This window comes from Camelus dromedarius, chromosome 17 (genome assembly GCF_036321535.1).
Source record: "Camelus dromedarius isolate mCamDro1 chromosome 17, mCamDro1.pat, whole genome shotgun sequence".
Lineage (NCBI taxonomy): Eukaryota > Metazoa > Chordata > Mammalia > Artiodactyla > Camelidae > Camelus > Camelus dromedarius.
The window spans coordinates 37034825-37062365 of record NC_087452.1 but is presented as its reverse complement, the minus strand read 5'-3'; the positions used below and the strand labels follow the sequence as shown (position 1 = coordinate 37062365).

The window sequence follows — 27541 nt, the reverse complement described above, 5'->3', positions numbered from 1 at the left end:
TGTTGTCATTTGATTACTCAGTCTCCCTTCACACTCTGGGGACAGAAGGAGAGGCCATTCTCAGTGGCGCCAGAAAGCTCGTCCTATAAGCCTGTGTTCTATTCACAGTGCAGTGTGTTCGAATTAAGTCCACTTATGGGTGAGCAGTCTTTGTGTTTTTCTTTTTCCCCTGGGGAACTGAAATTCCCCAATCAATCTTAAAGAGAGCCCTGGGGAAGGAATTGATTCATGAAGGAGGGTATTTCAGCCATGGCATTTACTCTCTGCATTTCAGTTAGACAAACAGGGTAAGGAGTTAGGAATTTCCTGCCTAATGGAAAGAACATAATGTGAGCTGAAGCCCTTTCAGATCAGTTCCAGAGGTCTTGGCGTGGGCACCTCCTCCCGGCATGGCCAGGGCACCTCCTCTCCTATGGAGAGAAGCAGCTGCCTAGACTTGGACTTGGAACTGCTGCCCTGTTGAGAGAATAGCTTGGGTCTTCATTTTTCATTTTTTCCAGTGATTGTCCTTACAGGCGCCATGACAGTGCTCCCAGCGAGGCAGCGGTCAGCCCGTTCCTCCTCCCGCCCCTGGTTGACTGCCCATGCTGGAACGTTGACAGTAGGGGTGCACAGATGCAACTGGAGTGGGAATAAAGTTTAGAAACCTTTGGTTTTGATGATTAAAGACATCAGATAGTTGAGACAGACAGACAGATGAGGCTTTGCCAGGCCAGCTGTACAACAGCCACCCAGCTGGGCTGGCTGGCTACGCAGTTACAGCGCAAAGGAAAGGGAGAGGTAGATGCTAGCATCTGTCTGTCAGCCCACACCTTTTCTGTAGACCGCCCTACCTGGAGAAGTGTACCTCACACACGAAACAAAGTACCGAATGAGCACGGTCTCTCCAGGAGAAGCGTTAATGGGAAATGTGTGACTATTGCACCTCCCAGAATAAGGGACAAGAAAACTGAAGGCAGAGACGTGGAAAAATACTGCCATGGGGAAACCCACTGCTTCATCCAGCAGAACCAGAGCTGTCTTTAGTGGCCACTGAGTAAATACCAGGGAGAAGTGCTGAAGGCAGCCAAAAGGCAATTAAGGGCTTGGGGGTGGGGTGGGTAAGGGCGGGCACGGAAGGACTGCAGCATTATAGAATATTCGAGTTGGTTTTATTGTTTCTGGGATTCCTTGGTCTCCCAAATTGTGTGACTTCAAGCCTGCAAATTCAGAATATTGACAATAATTTGTTTTTGTTCAGTAAAGGCTCACTTATAACTGCCAGTGAAGTGCATATCTATGCTCTTCAAAACCTTTTGGAAATAATCTGGCAGTGTGTATTAAAAGTCTTAATTTCATGCCCTTTGACTTAATAATTCCACTTCTGGGAGTGTAACCAAAGAGGAATGAAAACACGAAGCATAAAGAAGTTCGCCCCAGCACCAGTGCTTGTGTGAGAACGGCAGAGCTGCACAGGAAGGTGCGGCCTTGGCAGGTTTCCTTTGCCAAAGTCGGGGCTTCCCTCAGGAAAGAAAGGGGCTCAGTCCCTCCTATTCCCCTGAACGCTCTGGGCGGGCAGGCGAAGCCCCCACCCCTAGCTAGAGGACAGCAGCCATCTCCTGAAAGAAACGCTGTGCCACTTCCCATGCAAGGACGTCCCTGAGGCAGATGTCTCATGAGATGGTGCTCGTCGACCTCTGCCCCACCTCCCCTCACTGGCTCCAGACCCATGACTGGGGTCTAATTACAGCCCAGCCTGAGCAGGGAACTCAGTCCCTGCCACAGGGAAGAAAGAGTACTTATCAGAATAACTGCAAGACCTGGCTTGGCAGGTACCAAGGAAACAGAAGTGGGAGTGGATCTGAGGGTGTTGCACCAGGACCGTGGCTGGAAAGGGGGTTTCCCGTCCTGGCAGGGAGGTCCGAAGTGGTCCTATTTCACCGCTGGGATGGCCCCTGAAGTAAATGAGGAGGAGGCACTAGAACTGAACAAACTGGAAAAGCCACAGCACTTCTCAGATCTGTAAGAGAAGTGAGGCCACAGGGCAAGTAGTGCTCCCCAAATCGGAAAGACCAACAGGCAAATAAAAAGAAATTAATGCGGCTGTATGAAACTCACTCTAAATATGAGACACAGATTAAAAGTAAATGGAGGAAGAAAGATAAAACCATGATACCATTCATCAAGAAGAAGGCTGGAGTAGATACATTAATTTCAGACAGAGGGGACTTCAGAGCAAGGTAAGTTATCAAGAATAAAGAGGAGCATTACACGATGAAAAAAGGGGTCAGTTATTCAGGAAGACATACAAATCTGTAACGTGTACACGCCTAACAACAGAGCGTTAAAATATATGAGGTCAAAACTGACAGAACTGCAAGAACTACATGAATCCACTATCGTAACTGGAGACTGCAGCTCCCCTCCCAGAAAAGGACAGATGGAGCAGGCAGAAAGTTGGTAAGGACAGGGCTCAAGTCACCAACACCATTGATCAACTGGATATAATGGGTATCTAGAGACTGCTTCATCCATCAACAGCTGAACACACATCCTTCTCAAGCTCACATGGAACATTCACCAAGAGAGACCAGATTCTGGGCCATAAAACACACCTCAACAAATTCAACAGAAGTCACAGTGATCTGCCATCAGACCACAACAGAATTAAACTAGAAGTCAATTACAGAAAGATAGCAGGAAAGTCCCAAGATGCATGCAGATTAAACAACACACTTCTAAATAACACCTGGGTCAAAGAAGTCTCAAGTGAACTTAAGTATTTTTAATTAAAATGAAAACACAACTTATCAAAATTGTGGGATGTAGCAAAAGCAGTGCTTAGAAAGAAATTTATAGCGTTGAGTACATATATAAGAAGAAAGATTTGAAATCGATTATCTAAGTTTCCACCTTAGGAAACTAGAAAAAAAACAAATCCAAAGTTAGCAGAGGAAAAGAAATAATAAAAATTAGAGTGATATAGATATCAATGAAGTTGAAAACAGGAAATCAGTGGAGAAAATCAATGAAACCAAAAGCTTGTTCTCTGAAAAATTCCAGAGAAGGGAGAGATCTTTAGAAGGGAGAAGTCTGTCACTGGCTGTTTCCTTCCCTGGGGCATTTGCAGACTTGGTGCACAGAGAGAGGTTCTATAGGGGAAAAAGAGACCAGCAAAACTTCCAGTGAGGTTGCGCAAGGCTAAGGTGATAATTTGGAAACTTCAGTTTCCCTAAATACACAACTGGGTTTATATTTGTTGATTTTTAAGGCCATTTGTGGGGGTGAGGGGACAGGTGTCAGTGTGGCAGATGGAAATCTGTAGTATTCCACAGAACTAATCAGATTTTCTCTTCCCGTGTAAGCAATTATAGCTGAAGACATCAGATAAGTGCAGAACTGGGCTGTGAGTGCCCAGTTTGTTTTTCCCAGATTTAGAGGTCAGGTCATTTACTGTCTCACCCCTGGAGTGGAAGGAATAAAGGGGTGGGCAGAGGCCCTGGGGCCCCGAGGGGGCCGGGGGCCCAGCTGCCTCACAGGGCAGCTCCACGTGCTCCTTGCAAGAATCCCATTGTGTAGGCAGGGTAGTGATTACTGCCCCATTTTATGGAGCAGGAATCTGGGTCTTGAATAACTTGCCCCAAAAGATACAGCGCTGGGTGTCTGAGCTCGATTTGGAATCTAGGACTCCCAGTTCTCTTTCCACTAGGACACTGCTGACCTTTAGGGACAAAAAAACAACAGGGAATGTGGGCCCCGTGGAGCCAAGAACTTGGCTAGGTGGTGTACTGCCTCCCCCAGTATTGTGTGCCCCAGGGCCCGGCACGCACGGGCAGAGCCAATTTTTTTTGAATGAACGACAGCATCAGGCCAAAGTGATTTGAAAAGGAACAAATGAGGGTCATGGAGGCCTTGGTTATAGGCCGTTCATGTGTCCTTGGTTTTGACTAAGGGCTGAGACTGCCCTCACAATATTCTTGGAGATGTGCACCCTGGACATTCTTACCTTTGAAGAGAGTGTGGAAAGTTCTCTCTGCTCCATAGGCGGGCCACATTTTCTGTTGACACAGGGCCAGTGGAGCTAAAAGGAAACATCTGTGCAGGGTAGGGGGTGGGGGTGGTTCCATGTTGGGCCAGAAGTTTTGTTGTTGTTTGGGCTGACATGGGTGGGGTGGCCAGAGCTAGTTTTATATAACTCAGACATCCAAAAGCTTTAGGAGAAAAAAAAAAAAAAAACCACTTGAAAACTGAAATGTACCTTTTAGAGCACTCTTCTGATTTTTCTGCCTCTGGGCTTTATTGTCAAGATGATTCCTTGTAGGGAATGTAGGGAAACTGGCATGAAAAGCCTGTGCCCTGAGGGTAGGTGTGTTAGTACTCGGACCTTTCCCTGAGGGTGGACAATTTGTGAACATTAACCCAGCATTGTTCTTCTGGCTGAAACCACCCCCACTTGCTGTCCTACTGGCTGGTAGAGGCCTCAGGGACACTGCCAGCAGGAGACATTTTACGCTGGGAGGGTGAGATCCATAGACCCCACCAGGGCTGTCGGTGAGTCCACTGCAGGTGGTCACAATGATGGTTCTCACCTGGCCGGGGAGAGCTGGGAGTAGACAAGGGGACCTGGGTATTTGATGGCCATAAGCTCAATACTGGCAACCAATGAGGCATGATGGCTACAAAGAAGTGGCTTTCTGAAAGGACTGTCCAGTCTGACCACCGGAGACACCGGCCCCTGCCCCTGGCAGGCTCCTGAGAACACGTTTTGTTCTGGGAGCTGCACCATGGTGAGGATCGTGACAAGCAAAAATCTATTCCAAGGTGATTTTCCAGAAGATAAAAAAAAACTACAGTAATCATATCTTAGAGGAAAAGTTGGGAGGAAAAGGGGAAGGAACATGGAGAAGAGACAGTCAGAGAGGGACAGGAAGGCGCGTTTCAAACATTTCCTAGCCTCTTAAATGACTGTTCAGAGGCCAGTGCCAGGGACCTCAGGGTGATGTTTCAGGGGCCTGCCTGCATAACTTTATAACAAGCCGAGCATCTGGAACCAGCTACTTTGCAGAGTAATGACGTGCTCATCCCAGGAATTATACATGCAAGCACATGGAGACGTCTGACAAGGTCAGTGGAAAAGGACAACCCACATCGAGAGGTGGGATGATGGGGTGCTAAGAGTTCCAAGTGTGTTCCGCCAACGCTCCTGCAGGGCTCGCGTGAGATGAGACCAGGAGTAGGGATCCCCGGGCTCTGAATGCTCACAGCAGAGCCTCTCTGGGCCCTCCTCCCCAGCATACCCAGGCCTCAACAATCAGGCCCTCCTGATAAACTGGGGGTGGTGGGGGGGAGGAGGAGGGCCCTCTGGCTGCCTCATACTTGGAAACAAGCTCCTCCCATTTCCCTGCTGCCAAAGAGCTGAGGTGAGAAAACCAAGAAAGCAAAAGAGTTTTAAAAAGGAAAAAGAATCATTTAGTTTCTTTTGTCATGTGCTACCCACCCAGAGTTCCAGGAAGCAAGGCTCCCTGTTAGGTTGTGTAATCTTTGATCCCAAACTGTCTCAGTGAGGGCCTGGCTGCGAATATAAAACACTCTCCCACTCCCAGAATGTGACAGAAAGGGCCTCATGAGTGTCTGCTGCCTGCCCCAGGCTCCTGCCCTGGGGACCACAGGGGCGGGACCAGCCAGGCGGGGCTGCAGGCACATCCCTCCACAGACCAGATGGGGCAAGGTGGGGACCCTGGAAGAAAAGGCTGACTGACATAGCACTGAACTTTCTTTTTGAACATTCTCGAGCTCACAGAAAACATGCAACTATAGCACAAAGAATGTTTTTCCCTGAGCTATCTTCCAGTGAGTTGTCAACCTGATGCCCCACCTCTACCTTGTGCTTTAGTGCCTGTTTCCTCCTGACAAGGTCACTCTCCTCCGAAATCACAGCACACCATCCTAGCAGGACACTAACATCCAAGCGGTACGTCGCTGCCACATGCTCCTCAGACCCCTCAAGTTCCTCCAGTTGTTGCAGTGGGGTCCATGAGAGCCGAAGGGTCTGGTTCAGATCCACACAGCGCATTTGCTACTCTGTGTCTTCAACCTCCTTCAGTCTGAAACAGTTCCTGAGACATGACCTGGACAGTTTTGAAGATTGTTGAGCAGTCGTTTTTAGAAAGCCCCCAGGCTGGGTTTGTATGATGTCTCCTGGGCAGAAATCTCATGGAGGTGGGGCTGCATTCCCCACCCTGCAGCCCGACAGGTGCTCAGGTGCTGCGGGCTCTGCGTTTGGCGCATTACTGATGACGCTTACTCTGGTCACTTGCTTAAACTGATGTCTGCCAGGCTTCTCCACTGTGATGTGACGCTTGCCTCTTTGTAATTAATAAGTATTTTATGGGCAAGTAATCTGAGATGATGGAAATCAGACTTCCAGTGTATTCGCTTATTTACATCTGTGGATACTCATGGTTTCCTGTTCTACTGTTACTATCACTATTTTGATGCTCAAACTGTCCCTGGTTTTGGCCCCGGGAAGCTCCTTCAGGCTGCCTTGTGTCCTGGCACGTTCCCATCCTTCTTTAAACACTTCTTTGCTTTCAAGCTAAACAACTTGTTCTAGGCTCACTTTCTACTTCTCCTGCCCCAGTGCTGGAATCAACCATTCCTCCAAGGTGCTCTGGTTCTTTTGGTGGAAAGCTGTATTTAGAAACCGGCACTCGGATGCTAGGTATGCTCAAGGCTGCAGAGGGGTTGCTGCTCCAAGGCCCTCCCAGACGGCTGCGGAGCTGATGTGCACATTTCCACCAACATTCATAGGTTCCTCTTTACTTGCTGAAGTCCACAACTGCACGCTGGTAACTCCAATTTTAATCCTATAGCAGAGGATTCATTCTAGGTTTTTTTCTCTCTCTCTATCTGTACCTCCCTTTTCTGACAATGAGAAACCTGGCTCCCTTGGTCTTTAATAGATTTACTTATTCCATAGATGCCCCGGTATGTGAGCAATCTCTCACCTCTGCTCTCCCAAGTGGACCCCTTCTTCTCCTTGCTTGGACTCCAACACTTCATACAGGACCTCTGCTTCCCTGGGGATGCCCCCCTCTGCCCCTGCTGGGCCCTGGCACCCCACACCAGGCTGCCTTCCTTGGGGACATTATTTCCTCCCTGTTCCATCTCTGACAGCACTCTGGGACACCATGACTTCCCTTCTCCCACAGTGGCCACCTCTGTTTCAGGACAGGATGGTTGAGTACCAGAAGTGAAGAAAGGAGAGGACTCCCTTGTATTTTTAATCAACAATGCATCAAGTACATAGAGACAGAACCATGAAAGAATCATAGCAAGCACTCTAAACAATCCAGCAATCAGCCCCAGCTCAGTCTGTAAGGGGACATCGTAGCACCACTGTTCTGCAGTCACCCTGCTTGGGGTCAAATACTGACGCTGTCCCTAACTGCTGGGTAGCTTGGGCTCCTTTAATCTCAATGAACCTCAGTTTCCTCAACTGCAAAATGTAGAAAGGACAGCACTTCCCTCACTGCTCGTGTGAGGCCTCCGTGAGGCCAGGGAAATGCATGACCCAGCGCCTGCCCAAGGAAACCGCTCAGCAGATGTGAGCTATGACGGCCAGCGTGTATTTTTCAGAATCCTAGAAAATGACTCTGTTTCAGAAGGCGGGGTCAGGATGCTGGGTGGGTGTTCCCTGGACAGCGAGGCTCTGTGGCTCCCAGGCCTTCCTCCTTGTGCAGGCTTTTTTTTTTTTTTTTTTACATTCCCACAGCCAAGTCTGGGAGGGTTTTCCTGGACAGAGGGCCTTGTGGCTGCTGCCTTAAGACGTGCAGCCTGGGCCACAGCTGCCAGCGCTCTCTGACCCAGGCCCACCGCAGGCAGCAGCAGCAGCAGCTCCAGCCGGCGCAGCAGCATGGAGCTTTGGGGGCCCTACTTGCTCCTCTGCCTCTTCTCCCTCCTGACCCAGGTCACTGCCGAGGTATCAACCCCCAAGGTCAAGAAGGCTGCAAATGTCAAGAAAGGTAAGGAGGGGGGCAGGGCCCTCCCCATCTTCCAGGGAGCTGGTTGCCCTCTCCTTTGCTGGTCCTCATGCTCTGCCCTTCCTTTGTTTTCCTTCTCCACGAGTGAAGTACCCCCTGAGGCTTGGGAGAGTTCCCCTGCAGCAGGGGCAGCTGTCAGAAATGGAGGAGTCACTGACTCTCAGAATGGGAAACAACCTTCCAGATCACTTAATCTGACATTCACTCCTCCCCCCAACCCCAACATTACAAAGAAATCAAACCTTTGGCTGGGCAGTCTGGAGATGGCTGGCTCTCATCAGGGAGTGCTGTCAGGCTCTGCTTTGTTGTCTCCAAATCCTGGGTTTCTCAACTGTAAAAAGGGGATTGTGGCATTTGCTCAAAGGCTTGTTGTGAAGATTTAATGACATAAAACACGTAAAGTGCCTAGCACATAGGACATACTTGACATGCAGGGGAAAAAAAGAACAAATTAATTCTTAGTCCTGTAGTGTATCACAGGCTTGAGGAAATAAAAATGTTCAAACCCAAACTGGGGCAGCAGAGGCAGCTCTGCTCTCCCTCTGTTGCCTCTGGGTTTGGGGTGTCCTTGGGTTGCCTTGGCCTCAGCAAGGCCTGCCCCTGGAGCCCTGCCGGCAGTGAGGTCACCCTGGGCTATGTTGAGACAACGTTAGTGAAATGCCATGGCAACGAGAACCGGGCTGACACCCCCCACAGGGCTCAGAGGCAAGGGGAGAGAGTTCCAGGGGATGAGAGTGCTGATTTAGGCAGAGAAACAGGTGGCCGAGGCCAAGAGCACAGAGAAGGCAGGAAAGGAAGGGGGCATGGGCAGCCCTCAGGCTCCTCTCTGAGCCTCTGAAAATGGGCAGCTGCCCGTTGGCCACTGACTGGTGATGTCCATAGAGGCACATCAGGACCATGGAGACCCACAGAGCTGCAACACAGAACGGGGCAGATCTGGGTGCTGACAGAAAATAATCCCCAAGGCTCAGTTTACAAAGTAAAAAATGAAAAGTTCAAAACAGAATGGATACTATGCTGACACTGCTTTTGAAAAAGGCATTTATATGAAAATGTATAGTTACTTATATGTACATAGCATTTTTCTGGGAGGACCCACAGGAGTTAGTAACAGTGATTACCTCTGGGAAGAAAAACTAAGGAGCTGAGGGCAGACTTGCTTGTGAAAGAGACGTTTATGTTTTGAACTGTTCAGGGTTTTTAAAAATTATATGCATATATTATCTTCTACAAAATGTTCACTAAAAAGATAAGACTTAAGAGCATGCATTGTGTCCATGAGCATTAGCTAATATTGCCACCAACAGACATTCTTTGTAAAGGGTACACAGTTTCAAAGGCAAATAATACAATTTTGAATGTGGCAAATAGTTGCTCATTTCTCAAGTCTACCAAAGATTTAATACGTATTTGATCATGTGGCAAGAAGGTCAGACCAGACAATGCCCTGGTCCTCTCCAGTTACTACACTTGAACCCCGGTTCCAAGTGGTCTCCATGGAGATGGCCCCCGGAGGTCCAGGGCTCTGGAGCCTGCAGAACAGCCGACAGAGCAAGAGTGGAGTGTCCTGACCAGCCCTGCCTCTCGCTGAAACCCACTTCAGCTTGGTTTTCCTTCCTTCCACCTACTGCCCACCTACACAACAAATGCTTTTGGTGCCTCCTCCATGTAGGGGCCAATGTATGTGCTGAACACTCTAGCAGATCACAGTCCCTGCTCTTAAGATGTGAATCGATCTGAGAACAGCATGGTTCTCACTCAGGCATCAGCGTCATCTGGGAAATACATTCAAATCCAGGTGCCTGGGACCCAGCCCCAGAAATGCTGGATCAGGGGGCTGGTGTGGGCCCCAGCATCTGCTTTTCCCACCAGTTTCCAGTGATTCTTGGGAGCAGCCAGGACTAGGAATCACAGGAACAATCTAGTCATAGGGGCCAGTGCATAAAAGTTGGGGAGTGAGTCCAGAGGAAGGACCGTCATGCCCATAGAGACCCTCTCGGTGACTGTCGAGTGGTGGAAAAGTTGGCAGGATGGACAAGGGGAGGAAAGGACAGCATATGCCACGCCCCATGCTGGCCCCCAGGGTGGGGTGAGGAGGCCGGGAGCCCAGGCTGCTTCGGGGAGCATCTGCCGATGGTGTGGGGTGTGGCCTCAGCTGGCTGTGTGGGGTCAGCCAGAGGTAAAGCAGGAAGGGCTCAGGCGTCTGGAGCTCCGAGGGCCACATGGCCACACCTGCAGAGGAGCTCAGGTGGGCAGGATGACCTCATAGGGGGTCACAGACCCCTAGAACAGGGTCCTGGGGACCTGGAGGGCATCTGTTTCAATAACACGCATCAGGAATCTGAGGCTCGGAGGTAGAGAGGGGCAGCACAAGGGCTCCGACTCCCATCCCAGAGCTGTAGAAACGCCCCAACTCCCGCTCCCTCCTCAGTGGAGCTCTGTTAGCATCTGGCTCCTTGGCCAGTCCCTGGAAGGCCCCTTGTATACCAGGGCACCTCTGTGCAAATCACAAGAGGTCTCCCCTCTGCGCTGACAAATGACAGATGGGCATCCTTTCTCTGGTCTGGTCAGACAGCACAGCCAGGGCAAGGCTTAGGGGCTGGACATCGGCCCCCCTCTATCCTCTCAGCCGAGTGCCCTTGTGCAGTACTCAACTTGGCGCCCAGTGCTGGTGCATCACATGACTGGGAACAGAGCAGCTGTAAACCACTGAGGCAGAGGCCCAGTGGGAGGCACACATAACCCAGTCAGGCTAGTTTGCCAGCCCCAAATACCTGCTGTTTTGCCTTGCTCATCTGGGGATAATTTCCTTGTGTTTGGTAAGCTACATCATGAATTTCTGTATTTGCCAGTATCTTTCTTGTTCACATGTTTCCTGTGATTCCCCTGCAAAGGCATCTGCGGTGGACAAAGGGGTAACTGACTTCACCCCTCATACCATGGACTTTATGCAGGCACAGCCAGATGAGCCATGGAAGCACTTTCCCTTCTCCACCCAAGCTGAGTTCAGCTTTTCCTGAAGCCTCTGGGATTTCGGAAAGACTGGGGTCCACCAACTCAGCTCTCAACTTACACACACACAGACGTTTCCCACCTGCCTCTCATGCATGCATAACTGACTCCCAAAAGGGACTCTGTGCTCAGGAAGGCTTGCATTAGGAATCCGTTGCCATCACGGAGGTATGGAGAACAAGCTTGGAGCCATGTGGACTTGGGTTCAGGCCAGCCCTGTTGGCTGCTGGCGCTGCCATCTCAGGCGAGTCGCTTCAGTATGGCCTAGTTTCCGGCCTGCGAATGGGTGGTGGTACAGAAGAGACACATTACCTACGTCACAGGGCTGATTGTGAGCCAAGCGATGGTCACCTGCTTTATTTCTCTTAGTCTTTAGTCTACTTCAGAGTCCTCAGAGGTGGGGCTATTATCATCTCATTTTACAGATGGGATAGTAGGTCCAGAGGCTGAGCACCTTTCCCTGGTCACCCACCTCCGTGTGACCTCAGAGCCCATGCACACGCTAACCTGTACTGACATGCTCAGCCCCAGGCTGGGGCACCTACCCTCCTGCCCTATGTCTTATTCCTCCAGCCTGGGAAAGTGAATCTGGGAGGTCACTGGGGATGGGGGGCCCTGGCCCTGATTCCTGTGCTCTGTTCTCCTCTGGAGCTGGGAGGGAGGTTGGGGGTCACTGAAGGCTCTGCCTGCACCTCCTACCCAGCCTCTGCCAATCCCAACTCCATTTGATCCCAGTAACCCTCCTAAACAATGCAGCACAGGTCTCATGTTAGCAAGAGCAAGTGAAGGATGGTCCCCTGGCAGAAGGAAAATCAAAAGCCATTACTCAGTGTACCACCAGCAGAAACAGAGAGAGAGGGAGTCCGCCAAGATATCAAGGTCAAGGAGAGTCTCCCCGTCCCCTTGTGGCCAACACCCCGCCCAGTCCCTGCCCTGCCCCCATCCCCACTGCCTACCTCATGTGTTTGTGATTGTCACCACTTCCTTCTGACTTCATCCTAGATGCTGTGAGCCCAAAAATGATTGAGGAGCTCAAGACCCAGGTGGATAGCCTGGCCCAGGAGGTGGCCCTGCTCAAGGAGCAGCAGGCCCTGCAGACGGGTGAGTGCACATGGCGGCCTCTCCGTGCAGGGACGCACTGGACAGAAGAGCTCAGGCCAGCAGCCACCAATCCACTGTAGCCTCCAGCCAGCACTAGGGCCCTCACTGGCTCCTGCAGGCCAGCTCTGTAGGCCAGGGCGTGGGGTTCTGGGAGCCCACTCCTCAGCCTGCTTCCTCTTGGGAGGATCCGCTGATGTGTGGAAGCAGCAATGTCCCAGAAGGACAAGCAGCTCTCGCGTAAGAATCTGTTACCACCCCCTGGAAATGAGCCCTGGCACCCTCTGTGGAGCAGAGGCCACCCTGATGAACCCCCAGGAGACCCTCCACTGAGCCAGCCCCCACAGCCTTACAGGGCATGTTAGCTCCACCCCATCAGCAGCTTTGCTGATGCTGTCACTCTTCATCATCGTCATTATACTGAGGCAGGATTTATCATCCCCACATTAAAGAGCGGAACTGAGGCACAGAGCGGTCCTGTTCCTTGCTCATGCTCACCCGGCTCATTAGCACAGTTAGGATCAGAATGGAAGCAGGATGCCTGGCGTGTGCCGGGTGTGAGGAAAGGTGGGCTTTGGCCTTCCTGGCCCTGCACTAACCCGCCAAGCAAGGATGGAAAAGACACAGCTTTGGAGCCTGGGGACACGGCCAGCTGGCAGCCACCTGCACCAGCACTGCCTGGCCAGCCTGCCTGGGCAACCTGTTCTCTTTCTCTCCACCAAGTTCCTTTCATATTGTCTCCATTTTCCACACATCTCAGACTCACCCACTCTTTCCTGACCCTGAGCCGGAGAACACACAATACAGACTAACAGTAACAGGTAACACTTAGACGCGAGCTTCCTGAGCGCTTGGCAGTGTTCTGAGTGCTTTATGTTCATTAACTCGCACAGAAAGTCCATGCAGTGGACCTATTACTCTAACCCCACCTCTATTTTCCAACGAGAAGCTGAGTGTCTTACCAACAGCCGAAATAAGCAGAGTCTTGTCTTGGCTCTGCTATGCTGCCTCTCAGGTTATCATCTGGGAATCGCCTTGGCTCCTTCTTAGGAAATCTACAAACCTTCCTGTGCCCACAGCCACCCTCTCATCTGTTGCTTCTCTGACCAAGGTGTATCCATCCCTGGGCCTTGGGCTTTCCCCTCCTCCCTCCTCAGAAACCTCTAGGATCCTTTTCATTGGACAGTTTTCACACACTCCCTCCCACTCAGATCTTCTCTTTCAGGAGCACACTGGCCATCCTTCTGTCCCTCTAAAGCACCACACTCTGTCCCTCTCACCACAGGGTCTTTGCACATGCTGTTCTGGCCTGAATTGCTCCCCTGGGATCCACCTAATAAATGCCTCTAGCATCACCATCTTGGGTGTCTCCAATCCCTCATCTCAATCAGGCTCCTCAGTTATCAGCTCTTACAGAATGATGTTCTTTCCTTTATCACATTTACTGCAGTTTGCAGTGATACATTCACTTGTTGATTTATGTCTGCCTCCCCCAGTAGACTATAAGCCCCAAGAACACAGGGGTCCTGTTTGCTTTTGATTGCCCTTGTCTCTAAAGCCTGCCACACATCAACACAGTAAAATGTTTTGAAGGGAGGACAAACATGACTGTAAAACTTGCTTAGTTTAGCAGTAAGGGGCTCTAGAAAGGATGTGTCTACCATGTTTTGGCTTCAAGTAATAGAAAAACCGAACAGTGGCTTAAACAAAGAGTTGAGTCCAGAAGTAGGCAGCTCTAAGTTTTTGTTCAGAAACTTCACCTCATGGTGCCAAGACAGCTGCCCCAACTCCAGGCATCATGAGTGCATTCAAGGCAAGATGAAGGAGGACGGGTAGCCTAGCCACACATGTCCCATTTATCCAGAAAGTGAAGGTCTTCCATTTCAGTTCTATTGGTCAGAGCTCTACCACATGACCACCTGTAGCTTCAATACAAGAATGAAGCTTTTCCCACCTCTGTAGTGAGAAGGGGAAAGGAGTTGGGAAGGGGTGTTGAGTCTACCAACAATGTCTGCCACGGGGGAATGTTTAGAATGAGCAAAGTGCCGTTTGGGGCCTCAGTTTCCTCACCTTAAGTGGAAGGATTGGGGGCAGACTTGCAGGGCAAGCTCTAGGGTCTCTCTCTGACTAAGCTTTGTGCTTATGTGAAGTCTATGCAACCCAGATGCCACTTGCCCCCTGAAGTGAGGTGCTGTGGTGGGGACCTTCCTGTGCAAAGTCCACAGCACATGGAGATCCAAACACCCTCCATATTTGCTGATTCCCAGGAGGCTCATGGGCTCTCATTATCCTCTCCTTTACCACCACAGCACACAAAACAGCTTGTCAATAATCCCACACGAGGCATTCCTGAGCTCTGCTGACACAGGTGAAGAGCTGAGAGAATCAGGGGTTAGGAGAGCAACCCTCCCCTCCCACTGTCTGCACTGTCCCTCCTCCAATCAGCAAACACATGTGAGCCCCGCCAACCCTGGCACAAGGAGGCAGAGGTGACCCAGCCGAGGTCCTGTTCTCTGGGAGCCTCAATATATTCATGGAATCAGTGTATTCACTGGCCCTCAAAGCACGTGTAGGAAGACAAAGAGGGATTCCGAGCAGAGAGAACAGCAGGAGCAAAGCTATGAAGGGCTAGCATGGGTCACAAATAGGCCAGAGCAACAAAATGTCAGTAACATCTCATGATAAGGCACTGAAAACTAACACTACATTAGAGGGAGTGTTGCGGGGTGGATTCCCAGGAAGCAGCCCTAAGATAGAGTCTAGCTTGCCGGAGGTTTATCAGGGAGCACCCTAAGGATCGGTGCCTGGGGAAGGGACGGGGCAGAAGGAAGCAGGAGTGGGTAGAGTGCACTGTCTCAATGAAAGCCTCAGCCAGCTGCAGAGGGAGGACTGCAGAAGGAGCCCTGATGAGGGGAGGACCCTTCAGAGCTGTCCTGAGTTGGGGCAAGAGGGCTGGTCGGCCCTCACTGGGTGCAGGCTGCTCTCCCCCCAGTGCTCCTACTGGCTGGGGTAATCAGTCCTTCATCCTGAGAGGGTCTAGGCAGCATGTGACAGTGTCCCCAGTAGGAAGGAAAGGCAGCGTGGGGCCAAGCTGGGGAAGGGCAATGAAGCCCGGCTTGTATGAGCTGCAGGATAGCAAAGGATGGGGCCGGCTGACTTCAGACAGAGTCTGTGAGTAAAGACACCTCCACGGTGGACCAGGGTTTAGAGTTCCAGGAGTGTCAGATGCCCACGGGGACATGGAGCTGTGTTAAACAAAAGTAATTGAGTGAGTGGGTGAGTGAGGGGATGTGACGGGGTGCAGATCCACCCCTAACAGTTTGGGGGTCAGCAGCAAGAAGACAAATGGAGGCATACATCCATTTAAGTTATAAACCAAGCTAAAGAACAAACTTTGGGGGAAGAGGGTATAGCTCATGGTAGACCACATGCTTAGCATGCATGAGGTCCTGGATTCAATCCCTGGTATCTCCTCTAAACAAATAAATAAAGGGAATGCTGCTACCACTAAAACAACAACAACAACAAACCATGAAAATGTTCTATGCTCCTAACTTGACCAAATATATACCTTCATTACATTTAGAATTCTTGGACTCCTTAGAGTTCCATGCCTGAGAGAGCTAGTCCCTGGTCTACTGCCTACCACTGCCTGGGCCATCATTTCTGTCCAAGAATCTTGCTGTCTCAACTCCGTCCTCCCAGCCCCTACCCCAAGGAGCACTGATCCCAGAAGAGGACCCTGGCAGGTGCTGGGAGCTTGCTGGGGCACCTCTGGCAGGGATTTGGGGTCCTGGGTACCTGGAGTGTGGTCTACATTCTGGGTCACCATGTCCCCTGGCTCAGCAAACTTCTTTCTTAGGGAGGGTGTGGCTGGGGCAACCTGGGAAGCTCACTCTGAGATAGAGTTAATTTATCCCCTGATAAATGGTGGAGGGAGGGGCAGGAAATACACTTGGTAGCGCAGGCTCAATGCCAGCCTCTGCCACCCTGTGGCACCTTGATGCTGAAAAGCCCCTTCAGAATTATCCTGCCTGGGGCAGAGGTGACCTGCCCTTTACACTCCTGCATCCCCCAGGCACTGGATGTGGCACCAGGGAAGGATGTGACCTCAGGGAGAGGCCCTCTGCAGCTGAGGGGGCTGACCTCACTCCTAGCAGAAGGAACCACCTCTTGAATGGGGATCTGAGCTGTGCATCAGTGTCCACCACAGCATGGCCCTCTGGCGTGGGTCTGGGGCAGGACCAGGGCACATAAGATGGACAGGGATGGGAAAGAGGAAGGTGCGCCTGCTCCAGCAGTTGGCTCTTGCCTCAGGAATGGGAGACATTTGGGTGACTGCCATTTCTCCCCTTCCCAGTTTGCCTGAAGGGCACCAAGGTGCACATGAAGTGCTTTCTGGCCTTCGTCCTGGCAAAGACCTTCCACGAGGCGAGCGAGGACTGCATCTCGCGCGGGGGCACCCTGGGCACCCCGAAGACAGGCTCCGAGAACGACGCCCTGTACGAGTACCTGCGCCAGAGCGTGGGCGGCGAGGCCGAGGTCTGGCTGGGCTTCAATGACATGGCAGCCGAAGGCTCCTGGGTGGACATGACCGGCGGCCACATCACCTACAAGAACTGGGAGACGGAGATCACCGCGCAGCCTGACGGCGGCAAGGTCGAGAACTGCGCCGCCCTGGCCGGTGCTGCCAACGGCAAGTGGTTCGACAAGCGCTGCCGCGACAAGCTGCCCTACGTCTGCCAGTTCGCCATCGTGTAGCTGGCCGGGTGGGGCGGGGCCGGGGCGAGGGGCGAGCGGGATCGTGAGCGGGGAAGCGGGGTGTGGGGCCATGATGCTCCGCATCCCGGCCCCGCACGCTGGGAGCCTCCTTTTGCAAATAAAGTGCGTGCAGCTTGGCAGAGTCGCTGCGGTCTGTGCCGGTCCGTGAGGCAGGGAGAGCCTGGGAGCCCGGGAAGAGGGCACGTGGAAGGAGGCGAGGAGGGAGGTAGTGAAAAAGGGTGAGCTGGCTCACTGAGGAGGAGGAGGAGGAAAAGAAAAGGGGTGACGAGGGAACCCCAGACTGCTGCTGCCTTAAAACAGAACTTTATATTTCATACCCACTTACAGAAAAGTTGCAAGAATTCCTGTATACCTTTGCCCCAGATTCTCCAAACATTAATATTTTCCCATATTTCCTTATCCTTTTCTTTTTTCTTTAACCGTTTGACAATAATTGCAAACGTGATGCCTCTTTACCCCTAAATACTTCAGTGTGTTTCCTGAAAACAAGGACATTTTCTCCCATAAGCACAGCACTATTATCAAGGTCAGGAAATGAACCACTGATAACATACTGTTACCTAAGTTACAGCCCTTATTCAAAATTTCAGGCTTCTTATTGTAGACTCCATTTCCATGTGTTGGAATCCAGCAGCCCCTCTGTAACTCCAGGGGAGGAGACACACCCCCACCCCGACCCCCTCCTGTTGGGGATTCATTTCTGGGGTGCACTGATGTGTTGAGTCTTGTTGGGGAGGTTGGGGTGGGGTGAGAGCACAGGCTGCTCACAGGGGATATTTGCAACCCCGTTCTTGCCCAACAAGGGGGCTGGTCCAGGAGCCAAATATAACAGTTGCCAACATTTCCTGACTGGTATGTCCCCCTCCTTTCCCAATCCTCACAGAAAGCTCCACACTAGCAGTAACCACTACCACTTACTGAGCCCACATCATCGCCGGAACTTTAGGTATGTCGTCTTATTTAATCTTATCCACCCAGGACAAGATGTGTTATTATCCAAATTTCGTAGAAAAGGAAGTTGAGGCGCAGGGAAGTTAAGTGACTTCCCTTGGTCACACAGGTAGTAAGCAGCAGAGCCAGGATTACAAGGGCCTTGGCCTTTCCACCACCACATGATGCTTGTGTCATGTTACTGGAACTTTCCTGAGATAAGCATCATCGAAGTGGTCTGGTGACCTCCAGAGGCTACTGGCCAGCTCCTGGAGTGACCTGGCCCATCTAATCATGAAGGCCTAGCTCTAGTGACACCCTCTAGGGGAGGTCTTCCCTATCTCATCCGCCACAGCAGCATCCACTGTCTGGACTTCTGCGGCACCTTTTCTCTCTGGTTGTCTTCTCGTGTGTCTTGCCTTCAGTAATACACTGAAGATAGTTTGATTTGATCAAGGGGAGTGGGGTTGGTTGGTGGAGGTATTGTGTACTTTGTGCCAGTCTGCTCAGAGTTGTCACAAAAAAGCATCTCGTGTAATTCAACAGTTAAAGGAAGAGTTAATGAGATCCATTACAGATGCAGAAACTGAGGCTCAGAATGGTGATGCGATTTTTTTTCAGGATGGCCCAGCAAGTGAGAAGTAAAACTGAGACACAAATCTAGGTCTGGCAACTCTGAGACTTGGGCTCATTTTATCCCACTCAACTATCTGGCAGGAGGTAGCTAGGTGGCTATGGGTTTTTCAAAGTTCCTGCACTGGGTGGCTGCCGGCAAGAGGGTACCATGCCTCTGTGTGGGAGCGTGGGTCCTGCCTGGTGGAGAGGTGCGGCTGAGGCACTCCTGGGGCCCACAGGGAGCATTGCCTGCTTCCAGCAGCAGGGAGCAGTATGAGCAAGAGAATCATTATCCATCTTTAATAATCCGCCAGTGCTCTTACATTTGAAACAGAGACTTGTGGACTTGAAGCTGGGGTACATTTATCCTAGGATCTTGTCTTTATTTTAAATCTTGGTGTGTTTTTTTTTTTTTATCATGGATTTTTTGGCATTAATTTTGATTTTTAAAAACATCATGTTCAAATATTTACCATAATTACTGAGTTTGGGGGACACTTCCTTAAATTTTGTACCCCAGTTGAGTGCCTCACTCATCTCCCTAGTCCTGGCCCTGGCTATAAAATTTGTAGAATTTTCCAAGGCGTATGTATTGATGGCAGCACCCTCCTTCACAATCATCCATTTCTCTTTACCATGTGTTGCCCTGGTGTGTAAAAAAGTTTGAAGATGCCCAACAAAGAGACAATTTGAAATACTGGTGTAGGTGTTGAGGAAGCAAAAGACAGAGTAAAAACTCCCTTTGCAAGTTGAGTGCTTTCCAGTTCTCAGCCTTCAACAGCCTTGGAGAAGAGCCTAATCAAGTTGTCAGCTCATAGACCATGCAAAATAGATTCTCATGATGGAGCGCTTTTGACCTGTATCTTAGAAGAAGTCCAATGGTTAAGTGACATCACTCTTCTTAGTCCTACCAACTTATTTATCCCAACAAGGTTTCTCAACATTTACAAATCTAGAAGTGAAAGGTCGGAATGATGCTGATGCCGAGCCCTGCTTCTTTATAGGATACATGAACCAATGAAAGACCCATCCATCCAATTAAGAGATGCCTGTTTCATCATATGAGGGGGTGATTTCTAGAAGGGTCTTTCTCTGTCAGCTTGCTGGTTCTCGCCAATGTGCTAGATCCATGCACTCAGGCCCCTACTGAGCCTTGACCTCTCCTCTTTGTCCCGTCACTGCTGCTGCTCCTGTTCTTAATCCTCCTTTCGCATTTGGCCATTCCTACAGCCTTCCTCAGCCTAGCCCGTCCCAGCCAAGGGGAGGCAGAGTCAAGGAGAGGAAGTACAGAGGGAGACCCCCTGTGTGGAGAAGGAGGTGCCCTGGGAGACCTGGGGCTGGTAATGGTGGCACTTGCTGTGGGATCCTGGAGAAGGCCTGTGGGGCATCATGGCCCCCAGTTTCTTCAGCTGCAAAGTGAGTTTAGCCCAGATGATCTCTTCAGACTCCTGAGTCCAGGATTCTGCCCACCTGTCCTCAGGAATGTCTTTGGTAGAACTCCCTCCGGAAAAGAAAGCTTTTGGTGGTTGTTTCCTCTGCCCAAGCAAGGCTCACCCACTGTACTGGATACCTCACTTTCCGCAGTGACCATAGGCACTGTTCTCTCTCTCTCTTGAATCCCAAATGGATATGATTCAGATGCCTGGTGCACACCGCCTCCTAGGAGTCCTTAGGCACCTAAGCCAACATGTTTCAAAAGGGAACTCAGTCCTCTTCCCTTCCTGAGTTCACCATCTCGACAGGAGGTCCCCGCCTTCCCAGTCACTCCAGCCCCAGACCTGTGAGGCATCACAGGTGCCTCAGTGTCTGTCACACTTGAGATTCAGGTCAGCAGGACTCCTGTATTTTATTTCCTGAGGAAGTCTCAAATCTGGCCCCACCTCTCTGGTTCCATTGCTACTTGACACAAGTCTCCTGCCTCACCCTTACAAATAATATTCTTCCTGGCTCCCCATCTCCCCCAACGTCTCCTATCCTCCCTAAACCAGAGCCACTACTGCACAACCACTAGTTGCCGGGCAGAGGAGGCTGGTTCAAGCCTTGGTCAGAGTTGGCCCATGAAATGTGAACTCCCCTTCCCCACACAGACACATATTTGCTTCAACTGAAAATATTAACCCACTCATGTGTCCCTGATGCCTTAAATCCCCAGGCTCATTGTTCTTTTGATTCTGGCTTTGTTGAGAGCCAGTGGAGATACTAATAAAAACAAAGAAAATGAGTAATGTGTGTATTCCTGGTGTTGCTGGGCAACTTCCCAGAAGCCCCTTATGATGTCCTGACAACAACTCAGAAATTACCTAATTTAATATTCATAATGACCTAGGAGAGATGTATTATTAAGCCTATTTTATAGTTGAGGAAAATGTAGTAGAGAGAGGATAATTTTTCTAAGAACATCCTTGGATGGGCTGGATTTCCAGCACAGGTCTGTTGAGTTCCAAAGCCCATGTACCATCTATCATGTACACTGAGTCCTTCCTGAATCTCAAAGAAAGTTTTTAGGTATTTTGTGATATGATTGTGAAAGGTTTGTAAAAAAGAGCTGACGGTGATGTGCACTGGTGTGTATTTGTGATTGCTGGTAGGGAATCCAGTAAAAACACATTTTCCACCCAGATCTTCCAGGGCTGTTTCTGAAGCCTACCATTAGATTGTACTTCACTTGCTTTTCATGGGTGACTCATCTATGAGCATGGTTTATGAGTCTCTCTTTCAAGCTAAAAACACAACCTATGAAACAGCTAACCATCTTCTCCTCTAGAGTGCACTGCTGTTTCATCAGTGTGAGAACACAGCCAGGGGAGAAACATCTCAACATCAATGCATTCTTCAGACAAAAACCAGAGGCACAGGGAGGTTAAGTGTCCAGCCAAGGTTACACAGCTTGCTAGAGATGAGCCCAAGAGTCTCCCTTTCTTAGTAGAAAGAAGCTTTGTGCAAACCATTTCTCCAAACTGTGAACTTGGTGAGTGCCCACCATATGCCAAGTGCTCTGCCAGGAACTGGGCCATGAGGCCTGGATCTGAGGGACTTGCCATTTTAAGGAGTTCAAAGACAAAGGGACGGGACTGTTTTGCCCCCTAAGAGTAGCTCTCCTGTTCTGCATGGTTGTGAAAATAAGTGGGCAGTATTGGTAGGAAAATGTTTTTCAGATAAAGACATATAAGCCGAATAGCTAGATGAGTGACAAACTGGGAAACTTGTGTTTCCTCCAGTTAATCACCAAGTTTCACCAGGAAACCTTTAAACCAGGCTGAAGTTACTCGGTGGTAGTAAAATAGGGTCAGGAAGAAACCCTGGATTTGGATTGCAGCTCTGCCCCTTTCTAGTTCTGTGACCATGGAAGAGTGACAATCTCTGAGCTGTACTGAGCTCTCAGCCGCACCGGGAGAACACAGCATCAGGGCCAAGCTCACAGACACGGACGGAGACAAATTTCTTAGCCTCTCACGTTCACCAACCATGGCTGCCTTACCTGTGGTAACTGCAGTCTGTTCACATCCCCTCTAAATTATTCTCTCTCTCCAAGGCCCCGGGAGAAGGCAGCGGAGAGAGGCCTGGAATCCATATCTGGTAAGCTTTCACCCACCTGCTTCCACAAACCAATCCGACTTTTGGAGCAGTACCAGCTCCAGCTGTAACAGCGCCAAATATCTGCAGTCACTGCCAAGTGTCCCCGGGCAGGGAGTGGGGGGACACAAACCACCCTCCAGCTGAGCAGCAGTGAGGGAGAGGGCACACATGAAGCACTTACAGAAAGGAGCCGTACAAAAAATAGTAGTTGAGGCAGACCTTGTGTGTTTGATGTTCAAATTCCAATTTCATCAATTAACAGGACTTATAAAGAAACGGTATTTCCCAAGGCAAAACTGAGGACTTATAACTTAATACAGGCTTAAAAAAAAAACCCCAAAACTTATGAATTTATTTGCTAGCAGTCTAGAGTTTAAATCACATTTGTGTAAGTTTTTTCCCTCTTCTCTTTCCCCTTTTATCCTTCACAGGCATTTCCCTTAACAAATCTCTTGCATGTCTAATCCTGTCTTGGCCTCTGCTTCCAGGAGGACTTGACCGGTTCAATGACTCAAAAACAAAAAAGATATTGGTAACCGAAGAAATGTGTGGTCACGGAGGCTGCTGCTCAGATGGCTGTAACAGAACCTGCCGCCAGAAGCAGTGCTGGCTGCCAGCCTCAGCTGCCACCCTGGGTACAGAGACCAGTCTTTCCCTAGTTGCCGCTCGGCCATGAGTGAGCAGGGCAGGGGCACCAGTGCTGAACCATTCCTGCCTGAGACGACTCCTCTAAGGGGAAAGTTTAGCCTGGGGACTCCCCAGCGACCTGGCCACCAGCAGTGTGCTGTGGTCCGAGGTTCTTCCCACCTAGTCCTTCTTTCCCCAGCTCTTTACAGTCTCCCTGCCGACTCCTGCACCACTGGACCCTTGATCCTTCACAGGTGTTTCCCCCAGCAAATCTCTCTCACTTCTAATCCCATTTTGCTATCTGCTTCTCAGAGGATGCAACATGTAATGGGATTCCCTCCACTAAAAAAATAAAATCATATAAAACAATATAATATGTGGCCAAACTATATCCAAGGTAATTAAATAGTTGTATTACTTAAAATCGGAGATGTTCCAGTAAATGGGGATGTATGATCGTGCTACCTATGTTTCCTAAGAGAGCGGATTATATTTCTAAGGGAGGATTATCTGTACTAAAAATGGCCACTTCTTATTGCCTCCCCACCCCTCTACCTGACTTCCTCCAATAATTCATAGGACACCTGCATACCAATGTTATCCTAATTCCTTCCCTGACTCCCGAACATGGCTTTAGAATCTCATTCTGTCCAGGTAGAGGAATGGGACCCTGGATCTACTCAGGTGACAGAGATACGAAACCTCTAAGCTAAGATGCTGTTTTATCCCCAACCCCAAACAAATCCCCCTCCTTAGTCTCATCCATCCCTCCTCCTCTTCCCCTTCAAATGTGAGAATCCTTTTCCCACCATGAAGATATGAGACTAGGATATAGAGAAGGCTGGAACTTGAGGATCAAGACTTTGCCTTTGTAATGACAAAGAGAAAAGTAGTCCCTGGAATCAGGCTCCAACTAGTCAGGCAGTTAGAGCTAGGTTGCAATGTTCTCCTGTTGAACAGAGCCGGTGTCACAGATCACCAACCTCAGACGAGGCTGACAAAACAAGACCACTCTGTAATCATGTCTGAGCACAGAAAGAAACAAAGCCACTGTGCAAACCACAATCATCACCCAGCACCTCCACCCCCAGCTAACACACAGTAATGGCTGTCTCTTCACCAACCACGGCTTTAGCTCTGCTGCCTTTATCTCACCTTCTATATAAAAATAGAAACTCCTGATCATAGAATCAATCCTGCTTCCTGACAGCATCCAATCCAGAGCAAACCCGTCTCCTTGAAACTTCCCCCACATCACTTACCACAAGTCCAAGTTGTATTTTAAGTCTCTTGTGCTGAGATGTCCGTGACTCCTCGTCTTCACCTGCACACAGTCTCCCTCACTGCAACAAATCAGTAGAACCAACTTTGCTCCTGGTGGTCTTTGGCTGCAGGGCATAGACAGATGGTGCACAGGAGGTCAGGTCCTGAGTTTGTCTCCAAGGTGCTGGATCCATCCTATGAAAGAAAAAGAGAAGAAATGAAAGGCAAGATAATGATTGATGAAAAAAAAGGTTTCAGTACATAGAGCTGAGATGTAGATGAATCTCCTGACTAGGGTTCCAATTCTAACTCAAGTTGCTCTGTGACCTTGAATAAGTCATGCAAACGTGGAAATACACTGAACCTTTGCAGAGCTGCAAAGTTAAGTTTGAAACACGTCTAGGATGAGAGCGAGCTATGCACAATGGCGGGCATGCAAAAACACTTGCAGGTTGAGGAAAGACTGAAGGATCAGAGAATGTGAGATGGACTGAAAGTGAAAATCCAATCATTTCAGGGGGAGAAAAGAGCTAAGAACTTCAGGTTGAAACAAAGCTGGAAATAGGAACATAGGAGATAAAGAAAAGGGGAAATCAAGTTCACCCCAACTGGGAATTCCCTGCCCGAGAAGCACACCTCAGGTTACAGCTTTCTCCCCAAGGGAAAAGAGATTTGGGGAAGCACTGAGAACAGCACCAGAGAAATGGTGGGGGGATTGGCAAGATCAGACAGATAAGTGCTGAGGGAGGCGTCAGGATGGACAGGGGAAGGACATCTACTCCAGGAATGGGGTCCAAAGTCCACCTCTGAGCGTAGGCTGAAGTGGGACCCCCAGATAGGTCAGTGTTCCGCCTTGCCTTCCTCTGTGTGTCAGAAGGAAGCTGCCAAGGGAAAGACTCCAGAGCAGATGCTTGGTCCCTGTCTCAGAGCAGCCTTTATGAAACTCTTCCCAAGACTCCACTTTGGGTTGTCTGAGTAACCACCAATTTAGAAATGCACAGAACCCTTGTCAGAATGGCCATCATCAAAAAGAACACAGATAACAAATGTTGGGGAGGATGTGGAGAAAAGAGAACCTGTTGGTGATAATGTAAATTGGTGCAGCTAATGGAAAACAATACAGAGGTTTCTCAAAAAACTAAAAATAGAACAACCATATGACTCTGCACTCCTATATATATACCTGGAAAAAATGAACACACTAATTTGAAAGATACACGCACTCCAATGTTCACAACAGCGCTATTTAGAATTGCCAAGATATGGAAGCAACGTAAGTGTCCATCAGCATATGAATGGACAAGGAAGATGTGGTATAAACATACAATGGAATACTACTCAGCCATAAAAAATAAAATTTTGCCATTTGCAGCAACATGGATGGACTTGGAGGGCACTATGCTAAGAGAAATAAGTCAAACAAAGATAAATACTGTATGATATCTCTTACGTGTGGAATCTAAAAAATACAACAAAAAAGAAGCAGGCTCAGATACAGAGAAAAAACTAGTGGTTACCAGTAGGGAGATGGAAGGGGGAGGGGCAATATAGGGGTAGGAGACAAAGGTACAAACTATTAGGTATAAAATAAGCAACAGGAATATATTGCACAACATGGGGAATATAGCCAACGTTTTATAATAATTGTAAAGGGAGTACAACCTTTAAAAATCGTGAATCACTATGTTATACACCTGTAACACTGTGTATTAATTATACTTAAAATAAAAAATAAATGAATAAAAAGAACTTTAAAGGTTAAAAGTAAAAGGTTGCACAGGTTTTCAGGAACAAAAACAGACGAATAATGACCGTCACCTGCCAGAAGCCAAAGTTAACAGCTCAACCCTTAACTCAAGGGTGGGAGTAGCCGTTACTAGTTAGGAAAACTCATCCTTCTCGGGAGAGACCAGACTAAAAGCTCTGTGAGCTCGAAGAGAAGAAATGCAAAAGTGGGTGGAAGGTTTTCTGAACTTTCTATCTGGGCTACCTCTTCTGCGGCGGGGCGGAGGCGGGGTGGGGGGGTGGCTGCTGCCTGCGGGGATGGACTAGTGCCGCCGGCCGGCTGGCTGGCCTTTGTCACCACTCCCATCACACTGCTGACATTTTTAGCTGCGCACTTTCTCTGGGGGAGGACCAGGGCCCCAGGTGGGGAACCGCAAGCTCCAAAGGACAAAGGGGCCCCAACCGAGACAGCAACCTCTCCTGCCCTCGGTGAAAATGCTACCGAGAAACGACCTTGACAAGCCCTCGGCAAAGTCTCACGGACAAACTGCTCCTTCTCCACCTGCCCATGCCCTCGCCCTGCAGTTTCCTCTCCCACACCTGGTGTTCACGGACTTCTGCGTCCTGACGAGGGCCCAGGGGTTCTCGCCTCTACCCGCGAGGCCTATGCGGAAGGTTCCTTGTGGGCCGGACAAGGCGAAGTTCTTAGCTTCCTCGGTGCTCTTCCGCCCTGACCAGCGTGCGCTTCCTGTTTCTGGGCTGCCTGCGGGCAGGGCGGGCCTGGAGCGAAGCGGCCACCGCTCCTCAGCGCTCCCCGCCGCAATGGCGCCAACCGGCCCCCGGGCCCCGGACAACAGCCCCGCCCCCGCCCCGCCCCTCTCGGGGCCTCGCCCTTCTCTGCTCCTCCTGCTCCCGCGACTCTCCCTCTCTCGGCCGCCAGGCTTTCTGACCCTCTGGAGCCCTCAAGCCTAGGCACCTTTTGCACCAATTGTCCTCCCTTGGTAGATTAAAAGAAATTTTCTTTTTTGGTAATTTTTGAAAATTGAAGTATAGTTGCTGTACAATATTATAGATGTACAGTATAGTGATTCACAACTTTTAGAGGTTTTATTCCACTTAGAGTTATTATAAAACTTTGGTTGTATCCCCTGTGTTGTACAATATATCCTTGTAGCTTATTTTACACCTAATGTCTGCCTCAGGTCCTTGCCTCACAGCCCCAGGATGACAGCTTTGCTTTTCAAACTAGAAAGATCTGGAAGGATTAGGAGCTGAGGTAACCTAGAAACGTTGGGTGGGCATTTTTTGTTGTTGCTGTCATTTGGGGGGCAGGCCTTCCAGACGCCCGGGAGAGAGATACCCCCTGAACACCAGCAGTCCTTTATTTAATGATCCGCTTGTGACACGAGCTGCTTCATGGGAATTTGCTGGAAGAATTTGGCCAACTGAGAAGACAAAGCTCACTGATTCTCTTTCACTTTCCTCATGTCATCCCTTACTTAGCATCTTAGGACGGCTGTCCAGAGAGGGGTCTAGGACCGTGTTTGTTGCAGAAGCTCGTTCCTAACACAGTCATGATCTTCAGAACTCTCTTCCTGATCGTCTGGGTCCTTAAAGAACTTGGGAAAGGAGATCTGGAAAATGACACTTCAGGAACTTGAGATGGGACTAAAGCATCACAGAAGGGCCCGCCCTTCTCCATCCCAAACTCTGGGTCTGATGAGTTGGATGAAGGATGCCCCAGGGTGCCACCCTCCCCATTTGATCCTATGTGGTTCCTTTTAGTCCTTGGTGGCCTGAATATGGGTCTCCTGTCCCCTTCTGTCAAGAAAATATTAGGTTGCTCTTCCTAAAGAAACAACAGTTCTCTGTGCAGAAGTTTGGAATCAAAG

At 49.8% G+C, this 27541-nt stretch overlaps 1 protein-coding gene and 1 long non-coding RNA gene across 2 annotated transcripts; one reads left to right on the top strand and one right to left on the bottom strand.

Moving 5' to 3' along the window:
• Window positions 1-574: 574 nt before the first annotated feature.
• On the bottom strand, window positions 575-26431 carry LOC135318506 (uncharacterized). Its single transcript, XR_010384878.1, has 4 exons — window positions 26250-26431; window positions 23924-24119; window positions 8264-8352; window positions 575-621 (listed from the first exon to the last, which is right to left on the bottom strand). It is a non-coding gene; the product is annotated as an uncharacterized LOC135318506 (long non-coding RNA).
• On the top strand, window positions 7740-17034 carry CLEC3B (C-type lectin domain family 3 member B). The gene is made up of 3 exons (XM_010982767.3): window positions 7740-8003; window positions 12036-12134; window positions 16492-17034. Exons 1-3 carry the CDS (start codon window positions 7895-7897, stop codon window positions 16890-16892), a joined length of 609 nt encoding a protein of 202 aa, XP_010981069.1. The 5' UTR covers window positions 7740-7894; the 3' UTR covers window positions 16893-17034.
• Window positions 26432-27541: the final 1110 nt, after the last annotated feature.